Source organism: Xenopus tropicalis, chromosome 2 (genome assembly GCF_000004195.4).
Source record: "Xenopus tropicalis strain Nigerian chromosome 2, UCB_Xtro_10.0, whole genome shotgun sequence".
Taxonomy (NCBI): Eukaryota; Metazoa; Chordata; class Amphibia; order Anura; family Pipidae; genus Xenopus; species Xenopus tropicalis.
This window is the reverse complement of record NC_030678.2, coordinates 127692411-127717996: the sequence shown is the minus strand read 5'-3', so window position 1 is coordinate 127717996 and position 25586 is coordinate 127692411. Positions and strand designations below refer to the sequence as shown.

Here is a 25586-nt window from a genome sequence, read left to right as displayed (position 1 = left end):
CAATGGCCTTATTTTTCTCTACATTAATCTAGCCTTTTGTCTGTCCACTACTGGTCACATAAATGACATCCATAAATCTGCGCACACTGGGAAACAGATTAATCAAATTAAAAAATCTTGGTCTCTTACTAATGTCCAAAACTTTCAAATTAATCTTGAAAACTTGTATTGAAAAAGAGCTTATATTTTGAGAAATTAAATTGGCAGCTTTTAAATGCAGAATTTTCAAGTTTCGAAAACTTAAAACTCTGAAATACTCTTAGTTATCGAGTTTAACCACAGGCCATCAAGAGCTCCCACACCCTTAGGGTGAAGACACATAGAGCTACTAGTAGCAGCTACTTGTCACGGCTACTAAAATAGACAGTGCTGACCATTTACTGATAATTGTCTCAACATGTGTTTTAGCAGAGGCAATTCTCAGTATTGTCTATGGCAGGGTATTTCCTGGCCGTAACAAGTAGCTGCTACTAAGTAGCTTTGTGTGTCTTCGCCCTTAAGGGCACTATTCTGAATAACAAAGGACAGGCATTTGTGTTGTAACTTTAAGTAATAGCACTACATATAGTAAATGTAATGACTGTTTCCAAGCAACCTTATTATCCCTTCTAATAAGGCACAGAGTCTGTTTAAGATGGCTATACTGGCATAACTCAAATTAGAGCGTAAAAAAAAGGTCTTTGTGTGGCAATTCTTTGTGTGACTGCCTTTTGTCTAATTAAGGTTAAACAATAGCTTCCATCCCAAACCAATATTTTCAGTTGGTTTATTGCCAATTAATTTAACCAGGGTGAAATGCTTGGTCTGAAAGCAGACTAGCCAAGTACATTTTATTTAAGTATTTTTTTTTTAAATACATAGATAAATAAGCAACCGGGTTTTTCCAAATGACAGAAACGTTCACATTTTTCATTTTCACATTTTTCTGTTTTGTTGTATTGTAATGCAATTTTAATAGACCTAGAATTTAACTGGAACTTTATAACATGGTAAAATGATCTCTTTCTACCTTGATGTTGTACCATTTTGAAAGGTGGACGGCATTTTTTTAGCTATAGCTATAGAAATTAATTCCTAGACCTAGGTCTGTTACAAAAGTGCACCAAGGAAATTTTGCGTTAATTTACTGTATTATGCCATGTTCCTTTTTTTAAAAAAAAATCTCCATAAAGCTTTGTAGCATATGAGCAAAAGATTGAATGTACAACACTATAGGGGTCATTTATGACCCCCAGAGTGCAACCTCAGAACCTCAGAAATAGGCAGGCAGCACTCGATTTAAGGTGCATTCTGCAGGTCTCTGTGTTCCAAAGAGGAGAGAGGATATTTGCAAAAAGTGTCAGTTTCTGTCTTTTTATGTACTTTGTACACTGTGTGGGGCATTGTAAGTGAGCACTTCTATTTCTTTACAGAATTTATGTTGGGAAGTCTTGGGGAAAGGTCCCCAGGACATAATGTTACAGTACCACAAGAGGATTTGTGGTTCTAATGCATAAAACTGTGCTTTGCCTTTGTCATGGGAAATTTCGAACTTTTTTATATTCGTAACAGTATTCCAGATTTAGAATTATTCACATGGTGAAAAGTCCCCTTTAAAAACACCAAATACTGTATCTAGATTGTTATAGTTACATGGTTATTATGTGTTTTTAGTATTTGCTGTTCACAGACGTCTATTCTCTTAATTCTTGGCGGTCTGCTAATTGTCACGTATCCATCTTATTGCCTGCAGATGAGCGATCCCCATCCTATAAGAGAATTACACCATACACATAAACATACTCCTGAAGTGCACATGTAACAATTTCTGCCATAATCACATACAGAGTATGAGGAAATGTGGAGCAATTATTTGTTATACATAATGTTTAGGAGAGGGTTATTTTAAAATGATGAAGTCATACAATGAAAATTCTATGAGATATTACAAATAATTACTATTTTCAGTACTTTCTATTTTTTACAGTTGTTCTTAATTTATGTAACCCCCTTCACCATAATATATACTCTGTAAGCAAGGTTGCTGAACCTTTTAAGCTGTTTTAACTGATAAAATTTGATAAATACTCTTACACAGCCAAACTCATAGCCTGTGCAGACTTACTGCATGATTCGCTTACTGCATGAAGTCGCTACTGCTTTATCTGCAATCAGACCCTCTACACATTGGCCACCATACAACTGGAAATGCCATAAATACAGATAAACCAGATCACCAGAGGGAAAGGTTGCAAGAGAGGATGAGAAGCCTATCTTCAGACTGGTGACCTGACCCATAATCAGCCAACCTGTACCCATCTGCACAATTCCTACCCCCCAACCTACTAAATAGCTACATGCCTACCAAACCCACTAGAACTCAAGCTGAGCAATGTATTAACTAAATGTTTTATACTGTGACAGTTCAGAAAGTTAGCAAATAAAGACAAATGAAAAGTTTATTACGTGTGCTAAAAAAGTAAAAAATAAATCATCAAAGTGATGTCAAATTAAAAGTGAACTGCCCCTTTGAGCATGACTATGGGCATAAAAATCACTTGGAAGTCACCTGAGACTCAGCACTGACCTGGGTTATACTATTTCTAATATAATATATTAATTATATAATATGTAGTAATATAGGATACAAATTTAATATTAAATACTTTCATTAGAACAAAGGGAAAGAGAGAAAAAATGATTTAAGATATAATGGCTATTTATAATAGCCTTTAAAGAAGGACTAATAGCAACCTCCAAAAAAGAGATCAACCCTCATTTATAGTAATAATTGAACACGCAGCTTTAACTTTTGCCAAAAATTCACCAAACTTTACTAAAATGCATTGTCAAAAGGATGGTGAAATGACATTGCAGTAAAAAGGGTGCATTGACTTACCTTGATACAAAATGCAATTCCAGTGTGAAAGCCCTGTTTTTTTCCCAAAATGCAGAAGATTTTCCAGAATACATTGTTAATACAAACAGGTAATCCTCTTGACACAATCGAGCTTTACCTACCACAGTTGTGTCCAATTCACCAAAATTGGAATCACAAATAGGGCACAGTTGCACTGAATATTTGATAAGTATACCTGCCATTATTTCCGGTGTTTATTGGCGTTGATTCTGGTGTTCAGTGTGCAAGTGAAATGTGCACTATTCTTTCGGCATAAGTGTACAGGGTGCTGAAGAAACCCTGGAACTACCACCCGGTCAGTATGTGGTGGTTGCTGCAGGGTTTCTATGCATCAATAAGTGCAACTGATTTGGAACAGAATGCAGGAAGGACTGAATGCTGATGAATGCAACCATACAGAAGTGCAAGGAGCTTATTTTGATGCAAGTACCTTTAATGAAAGTGGTTTTACGTGTATCTTACAGCAGGGAAAATCACAATTTGCCCGCCCTGTTTGCACAGGTAAATAAGCGTAAAAGTTATTTTAACTCTGCAATAGCATATAGATTGCTCTAACTTGTTAGAGAAGCCTTTTTCCTTTTTAAATTTGCCTGGGTTTAAAACTCCCTGTTTCTGACCTTGTCTTATCTTAAGGCACATATACTAATATGCAGCACATATATCTCATGCATTGTTGTCTAAAGGTTAATATGGAACTTGAATAAGAAGACAATTTTTTTTTTACTTGAATAGAATATGGTGGTACGGGTTGACATATTAAAGATCATTGCGGTTATGTTATCCAAATGCTTCAGAGCTTTCAGATGAGCATTTTTTCCTAAAGTAAGATGCATCCTCCTACCTTTTTTTAATTTAAAAAAAAAAAACTCTTCTTTCACTTTACATGTTTGCATTATTCAGCACAAAGCATTGGGAAACTGCAATCCTGGGAATATTACATTGTAAAGTTGAACAGGGAAAAATATACAAATAACACCTTCATAAACTAAGAAATGTACCTAAATAAATCATGTAGATATAGCCTCTTTGCTTAGCTGGCATGAAACAAAACATGGAAAATCTGCTTGTTAAACAATAACCACTGTTTGGTTTTTATGATCCCCCCTCCTCTTTTTTTAATCCCAGTAATTCATTCTGGAGATAGATGCAATTGTGTGTTAAACAAAATCATTCAGCATTGTTCTCTTGCTATCAAAAAAGCTGACATTTGTTATTTTAGATGCTTGCTATTAGAAAGTAAATATTCCTGTAATGGTAGACATTTTAAAAGAGATAATTAGGAGAGAACATAAATAAAGTCACATGGAGATTTGAGACACTTTTATTAGGAGAATGTTTTAAAGAAAAGAATTAAATACATTATCAGTAATTGTATTCTTCACTGAAAAGAAAACAACCTAAAATACCATACAAAACATCAAACTCTAGCATTGTTATGTAAAAAATGTTAATTTGTAATTTGTAATAACGTAATTTTTTTAAAGAAGCTAGAGACTGTTGTGCAGCAGGAAATGTCCCTATACATTAATCTCTCATAATTTTCATTAGACAAATATACATAATGAACAAGGTTTAGTAAGTCTTTAAAGGGGGCATTAGCAAGAAAAATTAATCTTGAACCCCCTGCCCTGCACTTTATCTTTACAAGTCTTGTATAAGATGCTATCACAGCTTCAGAGTAAAAGATAAAGCAAAAACAGAAATAATTGTAACCTTTTCTTGGCACACTTCCTTAGAATAGGATCACAATCCAGTTTTCACAGGGTGATCAGGAGATCCCACTAGGAAATAAAACACACAATGATTTAAAACAGTGATACATGTATTATTATTAGTAGTAGTTTTATTAATAGTATTAAAAAAGAAAAGGCAATAGCCATCTGAGCTCAGCAGTTATCTTTCTCCCTGCTCTCTTAGGGCTCTGGCACACGGGGAGATTAGTCGCTGCGACAAATCTCCTGTGTCGCGGGCGACTAATCTCCCCCAAATGCCATCCCACCGGCGAAAATGTAAATCGCCGGTGGGATGGCATACGCGGCGAGGCGATTTCACTGAAATTGCGCAAGTTTCCTCTCGAGGCAACTTGCGCAATTTCACTGAAATCGTGCCGCCGCATATGCCATCCCACCGCGATTTACATTTTCGCCGGTGGGATGGCAATCCGATGGCGAACAGGGAGTTTTGTTGCTGGCGACTAATCTCCCCGTGTGCCAGAGCCCTTAGACAGTTTTCCCCTTAGGGCATGGCACAGAGGAACATTATATAAGGACCCTTCATCTTGTTTGGATGCCAAACTTAGGCTTCCCCTTTTTCCTCCTTCTTTCCCAGATGTACCATCATGCTCCAAATATGTTTCAGGCCCTTGTACCAGACATTCATACCCCTCCCCTTCCTGTAACTGAGCCAAAGGAAGGTAAGTAACAGAAGTAATAAAGGTTGGTTAGCCCAAGAGAAATGCAGACAAACGCCTGGAAACCAGGGGAAAGATCTTCTGATCCCCTGCATAATATAATGTAGGCATGCATGCCAGGAGCCAAGTTTCACCATCATATCAATCATCCATGGTGTGTAAAATGTAACAACCTGATAAAGTTGCCTTAGAGAACCTTCTTATGTGTCTGATGGGTTCCTACTAGGGATGCACCGAATCCAGGATCCAGTTTGGGATTCGGCCTTATTTAGCAGGATTTGGATTTGGCTAAATCCATTGTCCTGGCCGAACCAAATCTGAATCTTTAAAATCATGTGACTTTTCATTACATAAACACAGAAGTTCTTTTTAACCCTTCTGTGGCAAATTAGGATTCAGATTCATTTCAATATTCGGTCAAATCTTTCACAAAAGATTTGGGATCCGGCTGAATTCCAAAATAGTGAATTCAGTGCATCCTTATACTTACAAACTTAACTAATAATCACTTATAATATATTATAATATAATATAATTACACCGTAATACTAGAAAATTCCCACTCCAATAACCATCAGCTGAATATCTTTGATGGGAAATAAGGTGTTCTCTTTTGAATTACACTGTAGAGATAAACAGGGATGGCATCTAAATAGTGTAAAGCCATTTATTTATTAAGAAAATAAAATATTAAATATTGCACTTACATATACAGGTATTGGATACCTTATTTGAAAACCTGTTTTCCAGAAAGTACCAAATGATGGGAAGGCCATCTCCCATAGACTCTATCATAAGTAAATCATTCTAATTTTTTAAAATGATTTCCTGATATAATGAAACAGTACCTTGTAGTGATGGGGGGGTCAGAAAAAAACTCTACCTGCACTCTACCCTAACCTGCAAAGTATTGCCATTGTAGAGCCTGCACCCAATGTGTACCCATGTCTTTCCGCACTTTCTCATGCACCTTAGGTCCCAAGACAGAGAAATTTCGGGAGCAGGAAGAATGTACTTCCCCACCTGCACCCAACCCAAACCTGCAATGATTAGCCAAATTTCAACCTGCCTAACCTAAGGGTAAACCCACAGGTCCCCGTGGGTTGTAGGTACTTTATCCTAACTAAGCTGTATAAATCCATACTGAGGCAAAATTCTATTGGGTTTTATTTAATATTTAAATTATTTTAGCAGACATACTGTAAGGTACTGTATGGAGATCTAAATCCCTTACTCAGAAGCTATAACTATACTTTCAAACCAAAGGATCTTTGATTAAACCACCTTTCTGTCTTGTGCATAGCTGTTTCAAGAGTGTAATATTAGATCATGCCAGCATTCTTTTCTTACAGTGAACTTCCTAATGTGCAGTGCGGTGCAGTGATGTAAGATTTTCTCAAAGATGGGCATCTCTTCATAAAATAGGCATGTTGCTTATACTTGTGTTACAGGGCATAAGCCTCTCAGGCAGGCAATAATATGCTGCAGTTGCTAGCACTGCTGTATTGCACCATTGGGACTGTAGGTTCAATTCAAGGAAGGGTACAATCTGCAAGGAGTTTGTGTTATTATTTAATTCTCTAAATCCAGGGACTGGTCCGATTGCCTCTAGTTAGTCAGAAAGAGGTTTTCCCCCTTTAAGGCAAATTGAGATGTAAAAGAGCAGTTATACAGGTTTCACTTAAGGTGGCCATACACGTTACGATCCGCTCACTTGGCAAGGTCTCCCAATATCCCAACCTACGGGTGGGCGATATTGGGCAAATGTAGGCTAATTCTATTGTATGGCCCTGGGGCCAAACGATCGAATTATAACGGCGGCAATGGTCGCAGTTAGTTTGAGGACCGCATCAATGAGCCGATGCAGTCCCTAATCCGACTAAATCTTTTAACCTGTCAGATCGATATCTGGCCAATTTCAGGCCAGATATCGCTCGGGCATGCCCATTGTTCCTGCCCCTACACGGGCTGATAATCTGCCAAATCGGTCCGAGGGACTGTCATTAAACTTGACAGACATAAATACTTGGGGTAATGTAATTAAGTCATTAGTGATAAATGTTGCAAAAAGCTCTAGTAATCCATAGCAACAAGATGATTGGATTTAAACAAGTAAATGCCACATGGTTACATTGCTTGACAGACTTGCAATCTCAACAAACTGACAAATGAACTGATCACCATGGATCACTATCAATCATTAAAAATAATTTGTTGGACATACATATCCCCATAATTGAACCAAATGTATTTTAGATTAATACATTTGTCTGCAATACCTTATGCAATACCTGAAATTTGGCTCAATCACCCAAGGTGAACTCCACCCAAATACAAAAATAAAGTTCAGCCAAATGTTATTCCAAATAAATTTCCAATATACATAAATTACTATGATTTTCAAGTTATTTGTTAATGGAATTAATATTGGCAGCAGCATTTATCTGCCTCATTTTGATTCTCCTTCTTTAAGGGTCTGTTAATAATACAACATACACTGCATTGTGGGAATGGGAGTGTTGGCTTGCGTGTCAATGGTACATGTAGTTAGGATTAGCAGAAAAAAGAAACAATAGATACTGCTTCAATAACTGAAAATAACTTTCAAAGTATTGAAGATTGGAATATTGTATTTAGTTTTATATTTGGATGGAATTCCCCTTTAATAATCACTCAGCAAGTACTGCATCATATAGTACTGTCTGCAGCAGGTAACACAAAAAAAGCAAAAAATAAATACTTTCGGTACTTATTTCTATGTTGTCTGATTAAACAATTGTGATGCACTTGCTATTTTAAGTCACCACATATGCTTAATATGAAAAGATAAATTTATCATGAATTCCCTTTTCCCTCTTCTGTAATCATGCATTTTATGCACTCGATTAATCCATCTAGTCTCTCGACATTTAAGCACAGTTTAACATTTTTAGGAAAACACAGAAAATATGATACTTCGATACATTTTAGTAGTAATCTGGAGGTAACAAAGAGATAACACAAGGTAAGACTTACTGTGTAAAAATATTTTGCAGCTACTTTTTGAGGACATCACCTAGGTATTCAATTAATATGCCCCATAGGTTAATTAAGCCTTTAAAGAGAATTCATAATCGAAAGCCTTCCAACTCTTGTTCTTGCCCCTTTATAATTTAATTTGCATTTCTACCATTCTTGCATTTCTAGTTCCTAGGAGGATTAAGAGGCTTCCCTTTCACTCCCCACCATTAGTTGGTTATCCTTATACTTGCACTGAATGGTCACTCATCATCTTCTATTGTCATTTTGTTCTAGAGTCCTTTTGACCCTGTCCATTCACATATATAACATAATAAATAGATACATTATATAGATAAACAGGCAGATAGGTAGACAGAAGGGATGGGTGGGGGGCAGGTTGTTACTTAAAGCTCAATTTGGATATATATTCCCTTTCAGAAATAGTGTCTTAATAAAGTAAGCAATAGGCTTCATACAATAACGTGTATCATAATACTTACAATTTAACAGGGAATATTTAATGAGTATGTGTTATATGCAATCCACATTTGTTAATAAATGAGTTAATGAGCAACAAAATCTAAATTTACTAGGTGGTGGCCCATAGTTAATTAAATTGCTAAGATTATTTCCCGGGCCAGCACTCCTCTGCAGAAAAAAAATGCACTGGTCTGGAAATTTCTACAGCAGAGCTATGTTTCTATCCCAGGCATCCTCTGTTAGTGGCCATACATGGGCGCAAAAAGCCGTCAGCCCGGTCCTTCTCGCCTACCTGATATCTGTGCAAATCCCTATGTGATATCCCAATGGCCTACATTTACCTATGATACCATTGTTAGCATGAAGGCAAATGATTGGATCAACACAATACTGCCCAGCTCAAGTTGAACATACTGGGGAAAGATCTGCTCATTTGGTGACTTCCTCAAATGATCAGATCTTTAGGTTTATGGCCAGCTTTAGACTTGTATAAAGTCTGTGTGAAGGATGTCTGTGAACTACAGGTAAAATACCGCAGAACACTGCTTTAGAAATTCCCCAACCTGGGGGATTAAATTAAGCAAATGTATTCACTAGCAGTGCCTAACATATTGGCAGCCCCCCCCCCTATGAATTCAGATTCTTTATAGCAGGGTATTTACTGAAACAATGACTACAACAAACTGAAATGTTGGTTTTGGGGATTTGCACAATATAACAATATGCCAGAAAACATGCAAATAAATTTGAAATCACATTGATTAAAGTATAGCTTATTTTTGGATGTACAGGTGTATGGGACCCCTTATCTGGAAACCCATTATCCAGAAAGTTCCGAATTACGGAAAGGCCATCTCCCATAGACTCCATTTTAATCAAATAATTCACATTTTTAAAAATGGTTTCCTTTTTCTCTGTAATAATAAAACAGTACCTTGTACTTGATCCCAACTAAGATATAATTAATCCTAATTGGAGCCAAAAAAATCCTATTGGGTTTATTTAATATTTAAATAAATTTTAGCAGACTTAAGTTATGGAGATCCAAATTACAGAAAGACCCCTTATTCGGAAAACCCCAGGTCCCGACCATTCTGGATAATGGGTCCCATACCGGTATTTGATTTTGCTAGCAGTGAGTGCAGAATGACGCTGAGGCTTCTTATTTCATTGTATGGCAAGCAGTAGGGGTTGAACATTCACCTCTTTTTCTCCAGCCCTTATACATCAAACCTTTATGGACATGCAGCTTGACACTCTTCAATAGAGATTGCTCTTTAGTAAATATGTGAATTTGTAGAAATGGTGAATTGACGCAAAGCTCAACTCGTGTTTAAGTAAATAGTTTATAAATGTTAAGTAAAACAAAAAAAAAGGAAAGAAAGTATCACAAAGTATTAACAATATTTTAATGCAAAAATATTGCTCGGTATCATAAAAAAGAATGTGATACTGTATATACAACATTTTATTTTAACAGTACAGTGGTGAGTTCAAATGTTTAGTCCAGGTTTCCACAGAAAATGTATATCCAAGTATAATTAGGAAGACTTTACAAGCTATAGGTTCTGTTTTCTTTTAATAAAAGACAAATCATATGATTAGTTTGAACTTAAAATGAAGCTTTAAGGAAATATTTTCACTCTGACATTAAAAACAACTTTTGATGTTTCGTAACAAAATAAATTACAATTTATGTGCATAAAACTAGATATATGAAGAACCCAAATTTATACAATTTCTTGAATATTTCATGGGATACGCAAAAAATACAAAATGAAATGTTCCATAACTGCATGTTCTGTTTTAATTCCAGTTTCCCGAGGTTAGAAAAAAAATAAGACACTGAAAACAAAAACTAACACCCCTTTCACACTACAGCATACAAGTACAATAAGATGGGGCAGTGATCATACAATACAGCAGTGAAACGTGTATTCAGGAAACTTTAAAGTTAATACTCATTAGTGGAAGGATACCTCACGTTTGTTTTAGTTTTGTTTTTCAAGAGCTTTCACTCAAAAAATGACATGTTATAAAAATATTTCTGGTGTCTTGTCTTACTTATCAGCCACAATCTAATTCTCACTGGGATATTTCAAGCCATAAAGGACTTCATATACAAATAAATGTGGCTGCAGTGCACCCCTTCGTTTCACCAGATTCTAAAAATCTTATGAATTAATACTGTGACTCCAGGACAAATATTTACATGCCTGCATGCGTTTAAACTATAAAGGCTGCTTTAAACCAAGAATCTGACAAAACCAATTGTCTAAAATCGTTTCCTAATCTCTAATAGTCTACACATACGTAACGCCTTCCTTATGGAACTGTGGCTATGTACATGTGGCCAGAGGTTAATTAAACACAGCATTTTACCTTAACCCCACAGAAGTACATAAGGAGAGCATCTGATTATCTGTTTGATTGCTGTTGGAAAAAGAAACCCGAAAGAACAGAAATCATTGTATTACATTCATAAGACAGTATGAGTTACATTTTTGCTATGAAATAATACAGCAGTTCAAAGTCCTTCTGTATCTTCCACGGTTGGCTAAAATTCTTATTTTAAGAAGAAAACATTGTTTTCAATTAAAAACGTCTTGTTAAAGTCAGGATATCCATGGTTCCCATATCAGTGCATGCCCTTTTAAGATTCTTCAATCTTCTCTTAAGTGGCTTCATTTAAAGCATCGTTGCTGGTTTATGCGTGATCAAACTGTTAAAACATTGAAGTGGCCACGTTTGGAAGGTTCTGATGTGCTCAAATAGAGGAAAGTCAGACTTGAATAAGCGTCATTTAAAAAAAAAAAAAAAAATGTACAGGAGGCATTTATTGCCAAAACAATTCTATACAAGTTTGCAGATGCATTTCAATTTCACGTCTTCAAGAGAAATGCCATATTTATAGTTAGAAAACTTCTCAAAATCTCTGAGATAATAGTCACATGTTGGCAGTCCGATGATGCAGAATATATGAAGAATTCCAGTACTTAATTTATATTATACATCCAATTTTTCTTCCCAGAAATCCTGGCACTTTAAAGTCCCCTGTTGTCGCTTGTGCCCCATTAGTACATCACACTGCTTTTTAAATAAAGTCTTCCATCTAAAAAAAGATAACATTTATTTTAACAATGTGTCATCAGATTTTTGTTTTGCTTATGATCAGTCTTTCAAGCATACAGTACATGCATTTGTAAACGTAATTTAATATAGAAAAGGTTAGAAATGAATTATTTTACATAGGGTATATGGCAGTCTAGATATTTAATATAAATTCAAATTTCATGATTCTAAGATCATAGAACTTTTTGTCAGTCCATAGTGAAGCCACTCATGGGTTTAGAGTGTAGTTAGAAAAACTGCATTCAAATCTGAAAAAAATAGTAAACAACATCAAAGAGTGACCCTTTTGTATCTTATTAGAAAATTTTAAATTGATGCTAATTTTGTTTCAAACCAACTGTTCTATTTAAAAAGTATTGCCCATACATTTGTCCCTTAAAGAACTGGTTACACCAGAAAAAGAAGGTATTCCATATACATATTCTTACTTTGACAAAAGCTGAGGACCCAGCCGAAATGTTTCTACCAAATAAATTTATATTCAAAAGATTTTAAGCCCTGTGAGTACAGATCTTCTTTGTTGGAATACATTTACGTAGGGATATCAACACAATTTTTAGATTTTGGCTGAACCAATATCCTGTGAATAGCACGTCATCATTACAGAAAGCAGAATTCCTAGCTTAACCAGCAAATTAGAAATTTGGTCTACTGTTGAAAGAAACTCTATTTATAGTGCCCCCTAATGACTGGGGTTTGGAAGTTCAAGGGGCTGAAGTCCCAAGATTTGGGTGTTTTAAAGCAAAAGCCCCAGAAAATTTAAACTGGGTCAGTATGCCATTAACTAGTTTATTTAAAAAATGTAGGTTACTGTACCTTTACATTGTCCAAAGATAAAGAGATGTACACTCCAGAAATATATATATAAGTTTTTCTATGTACAAGTGTTCCTGAATTGCTATATTTGTAGGGTTTCTTTTTTAAGGAAATCAAAACTTTGGACAGAAAGCAAATCCCAACCATAAAACCACTATAATTACAGAAGACAATGAATAGAGCAGTACAAAAAGTTTGTGAGTTGACATGGGACCCTTTCCGCTGATAATTATAGGTGATGGTTAGTGATGAGCAAAATTTTTTGCCAGGTTTAACATGGAAAAACACCCATAGGCCCCCCAAAAAGTCACAAGATTACAAAAAAAAAAAAATCATATAGTATGGGTAAAAAAAATGGCCATTGACTTCAATGCGAGAATTTTTGCCATTACATGATTTTTTTTTTGGTCAAGCGAAACGGGGCAGATTTACTCATCACTTGTTGCTGGTCTATTTGCAGAATTTTCCACTGTTAATTTGTGGCATTAAAAAATACCTTGAGCCAGATTCCATTTTGGACTTCTAATACATTTAAGTAACTCCCTTTTGATAATACCCCCATCATTTATAAATATATATAATTTGCATACTGAATGCTAATTTATAGATAAGGAATAATAAATAGCTTCTTCCTACCTAACATGCCAATGTATCTGTTTTGTTTGCCACTAAATAAACCAAATACTTTAGGTTATAAAGATAAATCTATAATTTGCAGCAAAAACAAAAAAACTAAATGTTACCCTTCAGCTAATGGGGCATCTCCTATAGGAACCTGTCTCTAGCAACCAACATGTCTGCCTTATTTACACTTGAAGGATAAAAGAGTTCTTTTTGTTAGTGTCAGGCAAGTTAGGCTATACACTGGAAGAAAAAAAACTCCTTAATTATTAATGAGAGAGCGATTCCATGTCTAGGAGACAATTCATGCAAAAGTAACTCAGGAAAATGAATTATATTTTCAGAGATGCCATACAAAGCATCTTACTGAATTACTTGTTAAATCAAGAGTATAAGCAAAAATGCACAGTAAAGTATTGAAAAGCAATTTGTCAAAATATCTATAAATGATTAGTGAAAGCCAAGAATCCAGTTAATCTGGAAAATGATTTTTTTAAATTCTGCTCCTGTTTGAAGATTATGTCCATCTGAGCTGTGCAGTTAAAAGGATAAAATGTACTTCAACAAGCAAGCATACTTAATAAAAAATAATAAATCTAAGTTCCACCCCCTACATGTAAGTTGTTAGAGTAACAGCAAATATATTTTTAATATATAACAAACTGCTTCCCTATTTTACCCTACTATAAGATAGAAGATAGAGAGATGTGAGTATAGCTTTTATGCACTCGAGACATCCATATATTTTTGAAAATGATAACTTGTAAATACATGGTTATAGATTTAACTGACTAGGGGAGAGGCACAGAGAGGAAAATATAATTCAAATATTTATTCAACACCCTGCATGGTGCAAATCTGCTAGACTGGCAGTATACTGTATTTTACTAAGTGAAAGTAATTTACCACTGGATGGCAGCATTTACCACTGGATTGCAGCCACTTGGGGCTGATTCTTAGCCTGCAGAAAAACGGAGGCTGAAAATCAGCCCCTATGCTGGCATTAGCCCTCTACTTTGCCTGCACCCAGGCCTAGGTGCAGCCACACTCGTTGGATATCATCTCTGAAATGCAAACTCTCGCATTTCTCTGCTGATATCCGCTGCACATACCTGCACCCAGGCTGACACAATGGATCCTAGTGCAAGCAAAGAAGGACGATGCCAGGGTAGGGACTAATTCTCGGCCTGAATTTTTCTCCTCCAACCAATGGTAATTCAATAAAAGTAGTCCCAGCTGCCCCACCAAATGCCCCACTAAAGGGCATTGCAGCACGAAAAATGTTGCTTTTATTCTAGCTGGGATCAAGTACAAGGTACTGTTTTATTATTACAGAGAAAAAGGAACAATACATAGATAATTTCACAGTTTTTACAGCAGTGAATGACTTTTTAATAAGGCCTTATTTATTAGTGCTACATTGAAAGGACATGTAAAGCCTACATTTGCCCACAATGTATATCAGTTGGGCATGTCTCCCCCACCCAAATGGCATCATTTGTACTGCATATATCCCCTCTGTTTGCCAGCACCATCACATTTTCCTAAAGCAAATAGCAGCTTTCACCCAGTGGCCATTTTTCCTCTGATACATAATCAGTTACATTTAAATCTGCAAACAGCATACACACACAGACCCTTATTCAGCATACATTTCATTAAGAATACAGGCTCACACAGGCACAACTGTCTCTGATAAAAGTTCTGCTTTGTTTGAGCAATGTAATGGTAAAGCTGAGCTCAGGAAAAAAAACTGAAGCAGACAGCTAGAGCTGAGTTTCTATGGGAACCAGCAATGCCATCTCTTTAATGGCTGCTAGACTGGGGGCGTGTTTTGTAATCTGAGCTTAGAACAACTGAGCATGCCCACAAGCCAGGACTCAAAGCAAATTCCCAATGGGGAGCCGAGTGGGTTACAGGAGGAGAAGGAAATCTAAGTGATTAAGGGGACACTGCAGCCTTACTATTAACTTCTGGACAGTCAGTGTGGCAGGTATTGAAAGATTTGAAAGAGGCTGTTCACTGATTAAATTTTTGTGTGTGGGGTTTACATTTCCTTTAAAGACTTAAGGAGGAATGTAAAAAAAGTCAGTAACGGAAAAAATATATGCCTCCATGTGAACAAATTTGCATTACTTTTGTGAATACAGAAACTGTTTAGCGACCACTTCCGACAGAAGAAGAAAATTTGCAAATTGTATAGATTGCGCAAATGCGCAAGTGTATGTAATAAAATTTCTTAATAAAAAAGTTGTTTTCTCCAAAACATTATGCCACCTTTAAGCATGCCTTAAAACGTCTACAATGTGAAATTAAAAATTGCATAACAATAACAGTCTAATAAAGAATATTACATTGTTATATGTGTATTTTTTTTTATAACTTTTGTGACATACTGAACACAGATTGCATATACTTCCAGTCTCACATTATATTGTGCATTGTTCTTATAAACCTTCCTAACTTCGCACTTACAGCTTCCTAGTCTTTAGGGTTCATTTATCAATTATAGATTTGCTCCTCTATCCTTGTGAGGTGCACAGTAAAGAGCCAGAGCAAGAGAATACAGTTCTAGGGAAGCAGAGCTGTGGCATACATAGGAGCCCTAAACAGATCAATGGGGTCCTTGGCCCACCATAGCTTGCATATCTGAGTGAAAGTATTGCTGCATTCATGATGAGGCACAACCAATTTCCATTTTAAAAGTGCTAAATGTTGTGCCGCCTGCAATACTCTGTGCCTGTTTTTTTAACCTTTACACCATTAGTCAGTGGGGTGACAATGGCGCACTAGGCCCACCCAAAATAATTCTTTGGAGGGGCCCGGCATGCATCTACCTAGCCCCCCCTTCCACCCGCCCAACCACTCTTATCCTCAGCTCCATGGTCACTAATGCCCTATCACCCCATCGCTGGGTCTGTTTCTTCTCTAGTTACACCAATGTTCACTGTAAGTAATGTATTTTTAACTTGATATGTGCTTACATTCCATGTGCAGAGTTCTAAGCAGAAAGCCACAAGTGCAACGTTTAGAGGGGCAGAATTAACCCTGCATACTGTGTTAACATAGGGGGCATTTCTAGCAGGCCTTTAATGCCCCTTAATAAGTGCAGGTATCCTGGTAGCCTATGATTAAGTGCGCACACGCACGAAACGCGTCAGGCGTTCTGTTTTTAGATGGACGAATAAAGATCTGGTTTTAGCGAAACTTCTTATCCGGAGTGTTTGGTGCTCTCTTCGCTGTATTTACGATCGGGCCCTGAGCACCCGGACCACTGCGGGACTTTGGTGAGCTTTTCTTGACTTTGGTTTGTATTTGATTCTTATAATAGTTGGGCTTCTGAAAGATTCTGCACTGTGCTAGGTTTGGGGGTTATACACCCGGACCTCATCAATTCACCCGGTATGGGTATGATCTCTAACAGTAGCTTTTGAATTAATCTGACATTAATACACGTTATAAAGTTTGTTTTGGTTTTTCTTTAGTGTATATACAGGTATCCTGGTAGTATCCAAAATGTCTCAATGCACGACTTCTTAAATGATAACACAATTTAATCACAAATGCAAAGCTAGAAATGTTAATGTCTGCATTTGAAACAAATACTTGCAGCTGTACAATGGGCCTTCTCTTAAAACATTTGGGATGTGAAAGTGACTAGAAAAGACATTTTAACAGTTGTATGTATTTACATTTGTTTGTACTGTAAGTTCAAGTTAAATGATGCAGAAAGCATGATATGTTTGTTCTGCAGACACTGAAAGCTTAAAGAGGTTTTTTTGAAGACTTTAATTATAAAAACATTTAAAGCACACAAAGTTGCACAATTTTTATTTTAATGAAGATGAGAAGTTCATTAAAGAAGATAAATATTTCATTAGATGTTAAATAAAACAAAGAGATTTTTTGGCTTCTCTCAGCACAAAATTCCTTTGAAAGATTAATTAATACATGCAAATTATGCAAATTAGACCCATGCAAATATTTTATGAAGACAATTAAGGGAACCATTAATTACTGCTTTTTTTGCTTCAGTGAGATTCATTCATTTAATTTTAATTTCACTTTAACTGTTTTGATGTATAATCTTGCAGCTAAGAACTTTATCTTTCCTAGAGGGTCACTTAAAAATATAAATTTCATCAAGTGAGCAGTAACCAAAAAACTGTAAAAGGTATGCTCGGGACTGTGTTAAGTATCAAGAGGAATGTCTCACACAATACAGTCCTAGAAAGAAGTAAACTAGGAGAGAACGTGAGCTCATTCTTGGCTGAGGTTCAGTTGCTGAAAAAGCAATTAATTTGCTTTGGCTGTTCTAATATAGGGGAATTAGAAAGTGTGACACAAGACAAATAGAAATAATTAGTTCTCCAAAATGATGTTCTCATTAATATAGTTTGAACATTTGAAAAAAAGAAAAAAATGAACATTATTGTGGTACGTCTGCTTCCTGCCCTCTGCTCAATGGAGTTAACTATTTTGAGTTAGATTTCTTCCCCTACAGTTGAAAAGTGCAAATTTCAGAGCATCTGCATTAGTTTGTCAATATAAATAATAGCTCGGGATCCCCTAGTGTTGCCAGCCAATTGAATAAAATGCTACCTGAATGGTATTTAATTAATCACAAATGTCTAAGACACAAGTAATGCAAATGCAATGATACTATATCCAACTAAAGATAATATTAGAATTATAATATTAGAATTATGTCCCACTCATACCAGTTCAAGAATATTACATGAAGCCACGTTTGAGACACCACTCATGTAGCATCAGGAATAATTTAATAAACATAAGGATATGACATAAATCTCTGTCCTGCAAACTTTCAGTACAAAGTGTTCTTGGAGAATGCTGTGAGATGTAACTACATTTCAGCTGAGCACTACAGGTCGGACACTTTATATCACCTTTAGTTCTCTATGCCCTTAAACAGGCCCTGCTGTATTCCTGTATTATCCAAGAGTCAGTTGTAGGACTATCTGAAGTGTAATAACATAATAATATACTAAATTATATCATTATTGGGCTTAAAACTATATTTTATTCTGCTGCTAAAAAAGAGTTTGCTTTCATTATTTTATAGGTCTCATCACCAACACAAGGTGCACAGTTATTGTATTATTCTGAAAACACCATGTTGTTTAATTAGCTAGTTCAGTAGTGAATGGGTCTCCTGTAGCTGAAAACTAGAAAATTAGAGAAATGTCATATGAACTGCTGCGGGTTAGGAATTGACAAGGGAACTAAAATAAGTGGAAATTATTTAGCAAAATGTAAAATGTAAAAATGTAAAATTGCCCAGTGATAATATGTCTCTGTTATACTTAGCTATGTATTTAACAAATATATGTGTAAAACTATTCTTTCTACTACTCTTTCTTAATTTCTCTATACATGGTTTTCTCTAAATACGTTTTTTTTCCTCCCCATTTCGATATTCTGTACACATCAAAAGAAAACATTACATTGAAAAAGAAATATGTGTTGCAGAGAGAATTCTCTAGTACACAATAATGTATTCTTTTCAAACATAGAAATATATATTTATACATACTTGTTATGTCAAATATACAAGGTCAATGAGGGCTGTGACATGCTGAAACACTTTTCAAGATCAAAGAATTGTATGTATATATGAAATTATTTGTAGCACAGGCACAAAAAGTCAAGTTGTGAAGCTGTAATTTATATTAAGATAGCACAATAGATGTTATATTGGGGTTTTGCATTTATTTTCGGTGAAATAAGATATGATTTTAATGAAGTGGCTTTTAAGTGAGTTCGCTTATAAATTGTCGGAAAAGGGAAAAAGAAAAACTTCAAAGGCATATTCTTGTATATCAATATGTTCTACATTTAAGTGTTAACTCATTTAATACTTTTAAAATATATATATATATATACTGTAGCTAACATTGACCTCCATAGAGTGAAACAAACAGTAATTCACTTGCTACTTAATGCAGTCAATGCTGGCTTTGCTTTGATTCAATCAATGTTGTCTTTAATTGATCTGAGAGATTAAGCACAGCACCAGGGAACACAAAACAAATACATTATTATCTTTTTTTTTTCCTAATTGTTTTAAAATATATTTTTATTTAAAAAGTTCCTGGTGCCTTGCATCATTAAAGAGGTAGCAAAAATAAAAGCCCATTTGTACACAAAAGAGCAAAAAGTATCCATATTTTGAGTTAAGATATGTATTATATTGACTTCTCAGTGCATAGTATACTTTTCTTACCAGTAAATAATAAACGATAATGCTTCTGAATTCTACAATCAATACAAAAATATAATCCAACTGTAAATTTAATCTAATACAGAAAACCTACCCATAAAAAGCATGCATTATTTAAAAGGCAAAAAAAAATGGGAATGTCATTGCACTCTCTGATAATGGCCCATTTTGTTTGGATAGTTTTAAATGATACTTTAAATGAATATTTAAAAGCATGTGCTCTCAGAGTCTCTATAAATATATATCTGTCCTAATACTTAGACTTTTCGTATCTCTATAATTTGTAAAAAAAAAAAATTCTACGTATGCAAGACAAAATACAGTCACAGGAGCTAAAGGTCTTTTCTTTAGCTGTAAAGAGTTATAGCAGGACACGCTGATTAAGAAAAATTATAGTTCACTATATGAACTCAGGGGAAATGTTATTTCTTTCTAGTGTCTTGTTATAACTGAAATAAAGATTTAAGTATAATGTATTCTTAGTAACGATATTAAAATGTATGAGAGAAGGTTAGAAAGTTTTAGTGCAACACAGTTAAAGAAAGGGCCTCAAAGCTCTCGAGTGTAGTTATTTAATTTGCATTTTAGATATTGATTGTGTAGTATGTAAGAAGAACTATTATATCTTTCTTCCCGACAGATAAGGGGTCATTTACGATCACCAGGCACAGTGCTAAGTGATAAAAAATGCCATACTCAGTACATTTGCTTCTATAGGTGCCTACTGTTGCACTATTTAAAGGGCATGAAACATAACTTCTGTCCCTCCAGTGTACTGCATCTTCTGTAACTGAATGCAATTTACTAACCCAGTATTATCTTTGCACCTTCAGTAGATTGTAAAATTGTTCCTAAATAAGGTGGGCACATTTAAACTGTGTTCTGGGGAGAATGTTGCATTGTGGACAATGGTGAACTGCTCTAATTGCTTGTACTCTGCACTCCTGTTGTAAATGAGCCCTGTAATATGATTATTATTTATTTATTTTTTGCTACAAGTGCTTTTGTTGGGGTGGATTCTTAAAATAACTATAGCGAATGGGCATTCACTGTTGGAGGTACAATTTAATCTGCTTAGGCAAAAAAGCATAAAGAAAAGGTAGAAAGTGGGTTCAGAGAAGGGCAACCAAACTAATTAATGAAATGGATGATGTGATACAGAAGGGAAGGCTTGACAAATTAGGGTTATTTTACCTAGGAAACAATGTCATTTATGTTTTATATTTTACATTTTAGGGTGTTTCAAAAATCATATGTCTAGTTTAGAGTAAAATATAAAACAATTGTAAATAAATTGTCTTTGTTTCAGATAAAAAGGGACCAGTTAACAATTATATTGAAATGTCCTAGGGTTTTTTTGTTTTTTTTTAAAACAAACAGCATGAATCTGACCTTGTCACCACTTGCGCACATTTGAGCCAGATGGTAAGCTGCATGGTTGAATAGCATACTATAACAAGAGAATACTCTGTTTCACATATCTAGATTTATGGACTTTTTACTTCTTACCTTGTATTGTCCTTTCAGCATCTGTTCTGGCCCCATTACGGTCAGTTTCTAAGTCTGGTGTCAGAGATTCTGAAAGCAAGGTAAAATGAAAGAAGTCAAAAGGAATGAAAATGAATGTTGTCTGTTTGTTTGCAGTGTTGCTTTTCCTAGGTACAGTATGTCTTGCCATGGTAGGCTAAGTAGATACATATGTGAGAGCACTGATTCCATACTTTTAAACAATTTCATTAGTGGGTGGTTGCCCAGAATTCCCTGTATGCGGTATTTTTACTGCATAGTACCTTCAACCTGCAGCACACACATCAATGCTGATTTTCATAAGTACTATAATAAATTCATATAATTATTATCAGAACAGGTAAACTGTAGAAAGAAAAGGGGAGGATGTGGAATTGTGAGTAATTAGGTATCAGTTTAAAAACTGTTTTTCATTTATTTGCCCAAAAACATATATATACAAGATTTATATTTAACTAAAGGATAATGCTATCTCAAACAACTAAACAAGAATATGGAAAAGGTTTATATATATCTGTTACTTAAGTACATTTTCAACTGGCAAACAATACCATTAAGGACTCTGAGACCTTCTGATGATGCTGCTTGTTTCAGTGCCTGTTCCGCTTGCTCTCTTCTTTTTGTCTCAAATTCAAGGGCTTCCTGTAATTTCCTTTTTGCCTTTTTTTCTTTCTTGAGCCTTTTTTGAATTATTGCTGAAATGAAAATTAAAAGTTATATATATATATATATATATATATTGTAATGACATTTACTACTCTAATGTACTTCAACAGTTTCAGCAATTTAAAAAAAAAAAAAAAAATAAGTAAAAGTAGAAAAGCAGTACCATTATACTGTAATATTATTATAGTAGCATTCCAAGCACAAAAAATGATTATATTGGGGGTTCTTGCATCTCAATCCAACAACTAGTATAATTTTTCACACCTCCCTTCACCAAAACAGTGCATCTTACCAGCCCCTTCTAAGCAGTGCACCCTACCACCCCCTCATCTCTATGGAGTGCACTCCCTCTACTTCTTTACTGCAGTCGATGTATTCTCATCCCACCACCCACAAGTGTGTTCTTCTACCCTCTGGCTTCCAACCATTGCATCATTGCACCTGTCCTCCCAGGAGCTATCACCTGTGCCAACTGCCCCCAAATGATAAATCAGTACCCCACAAATCAGTGCTCCCTCTGTATCCATTCCCTTAAACAGTGCATCCTCTACAAACTCTCCTTAAATTTAGTTCATATGGTTCACTACTCTTAAACCCATCCAGTGCAGTTGCCCTTTTACCACCCATCTGCTCTTTTCTGTTGCTTGTCCCCAATAAAATTATTTTATGTTACCTTTTACTGTTTAAAAGTGCACTCTCCACTATTTTCCTTAGCCAATGCTATATTGCTCCCATTTAATAGGCAAAAATTGCAGTCTCTCTCATAACTGTAAGCCCTACACCATCTACTCCCCTAGAAGGGAACCCAAGTTCCCTAACCAGCGTAAGCACATTTACCCCCTTCCACACAACAGTAGCATACCCTCTTCTCCTCATGTAAAGTGTACATAATTTACATTATGGACAGCTGTACTGTAAGATGCTCTGGGTCCAAAACCCAATCGACTCCTCGCACAGGGCAAACTTCTTAGAAGTAGATGAGGTGTTATTTAAACTACAGATTTCACCATGCTATGTGTAGACTTCTTTCAGACTACAGCAACAGAAAGCACAGTACAGCTTTAAACACCAATCTCTCTCACTGAGCTAAACATAGAGGAGTGTTTCTATATATTGTTGAATAATTGATACAAAATATCTTGTGTATAATAAGTGTGTCTTTGACCATAGATAAGGTTATACCAAGGGCATTCTTAGATCTTTAAGAATTACAGAGTCAAAATTACTGCCGCGGGGGGTAGGGGGTGAGGGTTACATTAGACTAGAGAAATACAATGCAGGCAATCTAATTGTACATTAGGAATCATTTCTAAACAACATGTATGTTATTGACATACCTCTATTCTTTTGTTCTACTGCTAATTGTTTTTCTAAGGTTTCCCTCAGTTCTCGTTCCCTGAACAGTTCCATCTTCAGTTCAGTCTTTTCCATTTGTACTTGTTTCTCTTGAGCTCTTGCATTATCTATGGCAACCTTCAACAAGCCCTAGAAAGAAACCAGAATGACAACAGAATGATAAAAACTTTATCACAATTTATTCTCAAAACCACATCATTATTTAATTGCAATACGACAATCAGAGATATAGATGAATTATTTTCATACAGGTGGTATATGATATAAAACAGAACCCTTCCCTGTAATAATAATACTTTCCAGGGCAGGCACAAAAGGCCCACTCTGTTACCCCTATGTGCACATGTGAGGTGACAAAGCTCCTGGCAAATCGATCAGCAGTGACTCTGCTCTTCCTTACACTGCCGGAGAGAGAAACCACTGCTAGGGAGAACAATGGATCAGAATCTTTTCTGCACAGGACTAGAGTGGAGGTTCTGTCCTGGCCTATGTGGAGGGAATCTGGGCCTGAATCACTTCCTGCTATGGCTACAGCCTCATCCTTTAACTTATAAGAAAAGCACCCTATTTGGGCTACATGTATTGGCAACCCCTGCCTACCTTTAAGTAATCTCTGTGAATACAACTGTGTCTACTCTTTTGCGATTCCCCTTTCAGCACTGTATGGGAAGGCCTTTTTATTACTGTGTGAAACCACCCCCATTACTTTGTGGATTCTGCTTATATTACTGTGTGGAACTGCCTTTATTACTGTCTGAATTTCCCCTGTCATCACTGTATGGAACTGACCTCATTACTGTCTGTATTTGCCTTCTATGATGGAGTGGAATTGCTCTTATTACTGTCTGTGAAGGTTCTTATTCATCTAGGTCATGGTATATCAGTCCAGTTGATTTAACTACAGATATGCCCTTATTATTGTGTGGAACTGTACAGAACAGAACTGTAATCTACTGAGTGTGCCATTTCCGCTGTACAAGAAACCTGCCTTTGTTCATGTGGTATGTTGTATTCCAAAATAAACCAGTTTGCACCCCTATTAAGCATTCTTTTTATGTTTTGGTGTTAGGTGCAAGCCTAACTTCCCTAAACCCATTACAACATATTTCACTGTACACATTTCATATTATTGCTAATACCATGAAAGTTGTATGTGCACTTAGTTTGTAAAATCAGAAATAATAAATGGAAGGCTGAGTCTGTTTTCAACTTTCTCTTTTATTTATCGACCCCTCTGCACACAACAGTGGAACCAAAGCAGCTCGGCCTTTCGAATCTGTGACTCCCCTCCATTCCCTAAACAGAAGGCTTCTCTATTACTTACTGCCAGAATGGCCACCTTGCTTCCTGTTCCTGTTTCCTTTATTCATGATTCCATTTAGACCACTTTATCACTTCACTGCCACCTAGTAGCCAATCTAATCATACTGCTACCATTAACACAAACAATTTACATTTCGCATCCTTACAAGTTAGTAGTAGTAAAGCCGCATATTTGTAGGTCCCACTTACATCAGTTAAAATGTTTTCCTATCCATCTCCAGGCCAGATAAAATCATCATCCAGATATATGTTCTAGAGTCAGTGATCATTCAGGGAATCCCCACTATGTTTATGCAACTTAGTCAAAACAATCAAGTAAACTGATAGGACTGAGTATAATTTTCAAGTTTACAGAATAGTAACATATACCATATATTCACCGGTAAATCAAAATATAGACCTAGGGGCACATTTACTAACCCACGAATCCGAATTGGAAAAATTCCGATTGGAAAACGAACATTTTGCGACTTTTTCGTATTTTTTGCGATTTTTTCGGCGCCTTTACGACTTTTCGGAAATTGTCGCGACTTTTTCGTTACCAATACGATTTGCGCGAAAAAACGCGAGTTTTTCGTAGCCATTACGATGCGCTCGTATCTTGTCGCAACTTTTTCGTATTGAGCGCTCGTAAGCGGCGGGCGAAACTTTCAGACTTGATTTTGGAAGCCTCCCATAGGACTCAATGGCACCCTGCAGCTCCAACCTGGCCCAAGAAAAGTCACCATACTGAAGCTTGAATGAATCCGAATCTTTCGTACTCGGCGTGAAGGCTACGAAAAAGTCGCGACTTTTCGCGCAAGTAGTAATGCTACTTAAAAATCGCCAGATTTTGCGCAACATTCGGAATGGCAACGAAAAAGTCGTGACAATTTTCCGAAAAAAACGCAATCAGTCGCATTCGGCCCGTTCGTGAGTAAGTAAATGTGCCCCCTAGTGTGACAAACATTTGCTTATAGTGAGCAAGCAAAACACTTAATGATGCAGCAGACTTAACACTCAAGTTAAAACAGATGATAACAGAAAGTAACAGTACGACGATATTGTTCCTTTAAGTATAACTCAATTACATAATAGAAATTATTCAGCCAATTTCCATTTGTATCCTTTAA

General features: G+C 35.9%; 1 protein-coding gene across 1 annotated transcript in view; it reads right to left on the bottom strand.

Annotated features, from left to right (window-relative positions):
* Positions 1–10184: 10184 nt before the first annotated feature.
* dach1 (dachshund family transcription factor 1) overlaps positions 10185–25586 on the bottom strand; it is a gene marked incomplete at its 5' end in the record, with an annotated part of 209147 nt that continues 193745 nt past the window's right edge. Inside the window, 4 exon segments of the mRNA NM_001078708.1 lie at positions 10185–11901; positions 21112–21180; positions 21681–21824; positions 23133–23280. Coding sequence (NP_001072176.1) covers positions 11864–11901; positions 21112–21180; positions 21681–21824; positions 23133–23280 — 399 coding nt within the window. The 3' untranslated portion in view covers positions 10185–11863.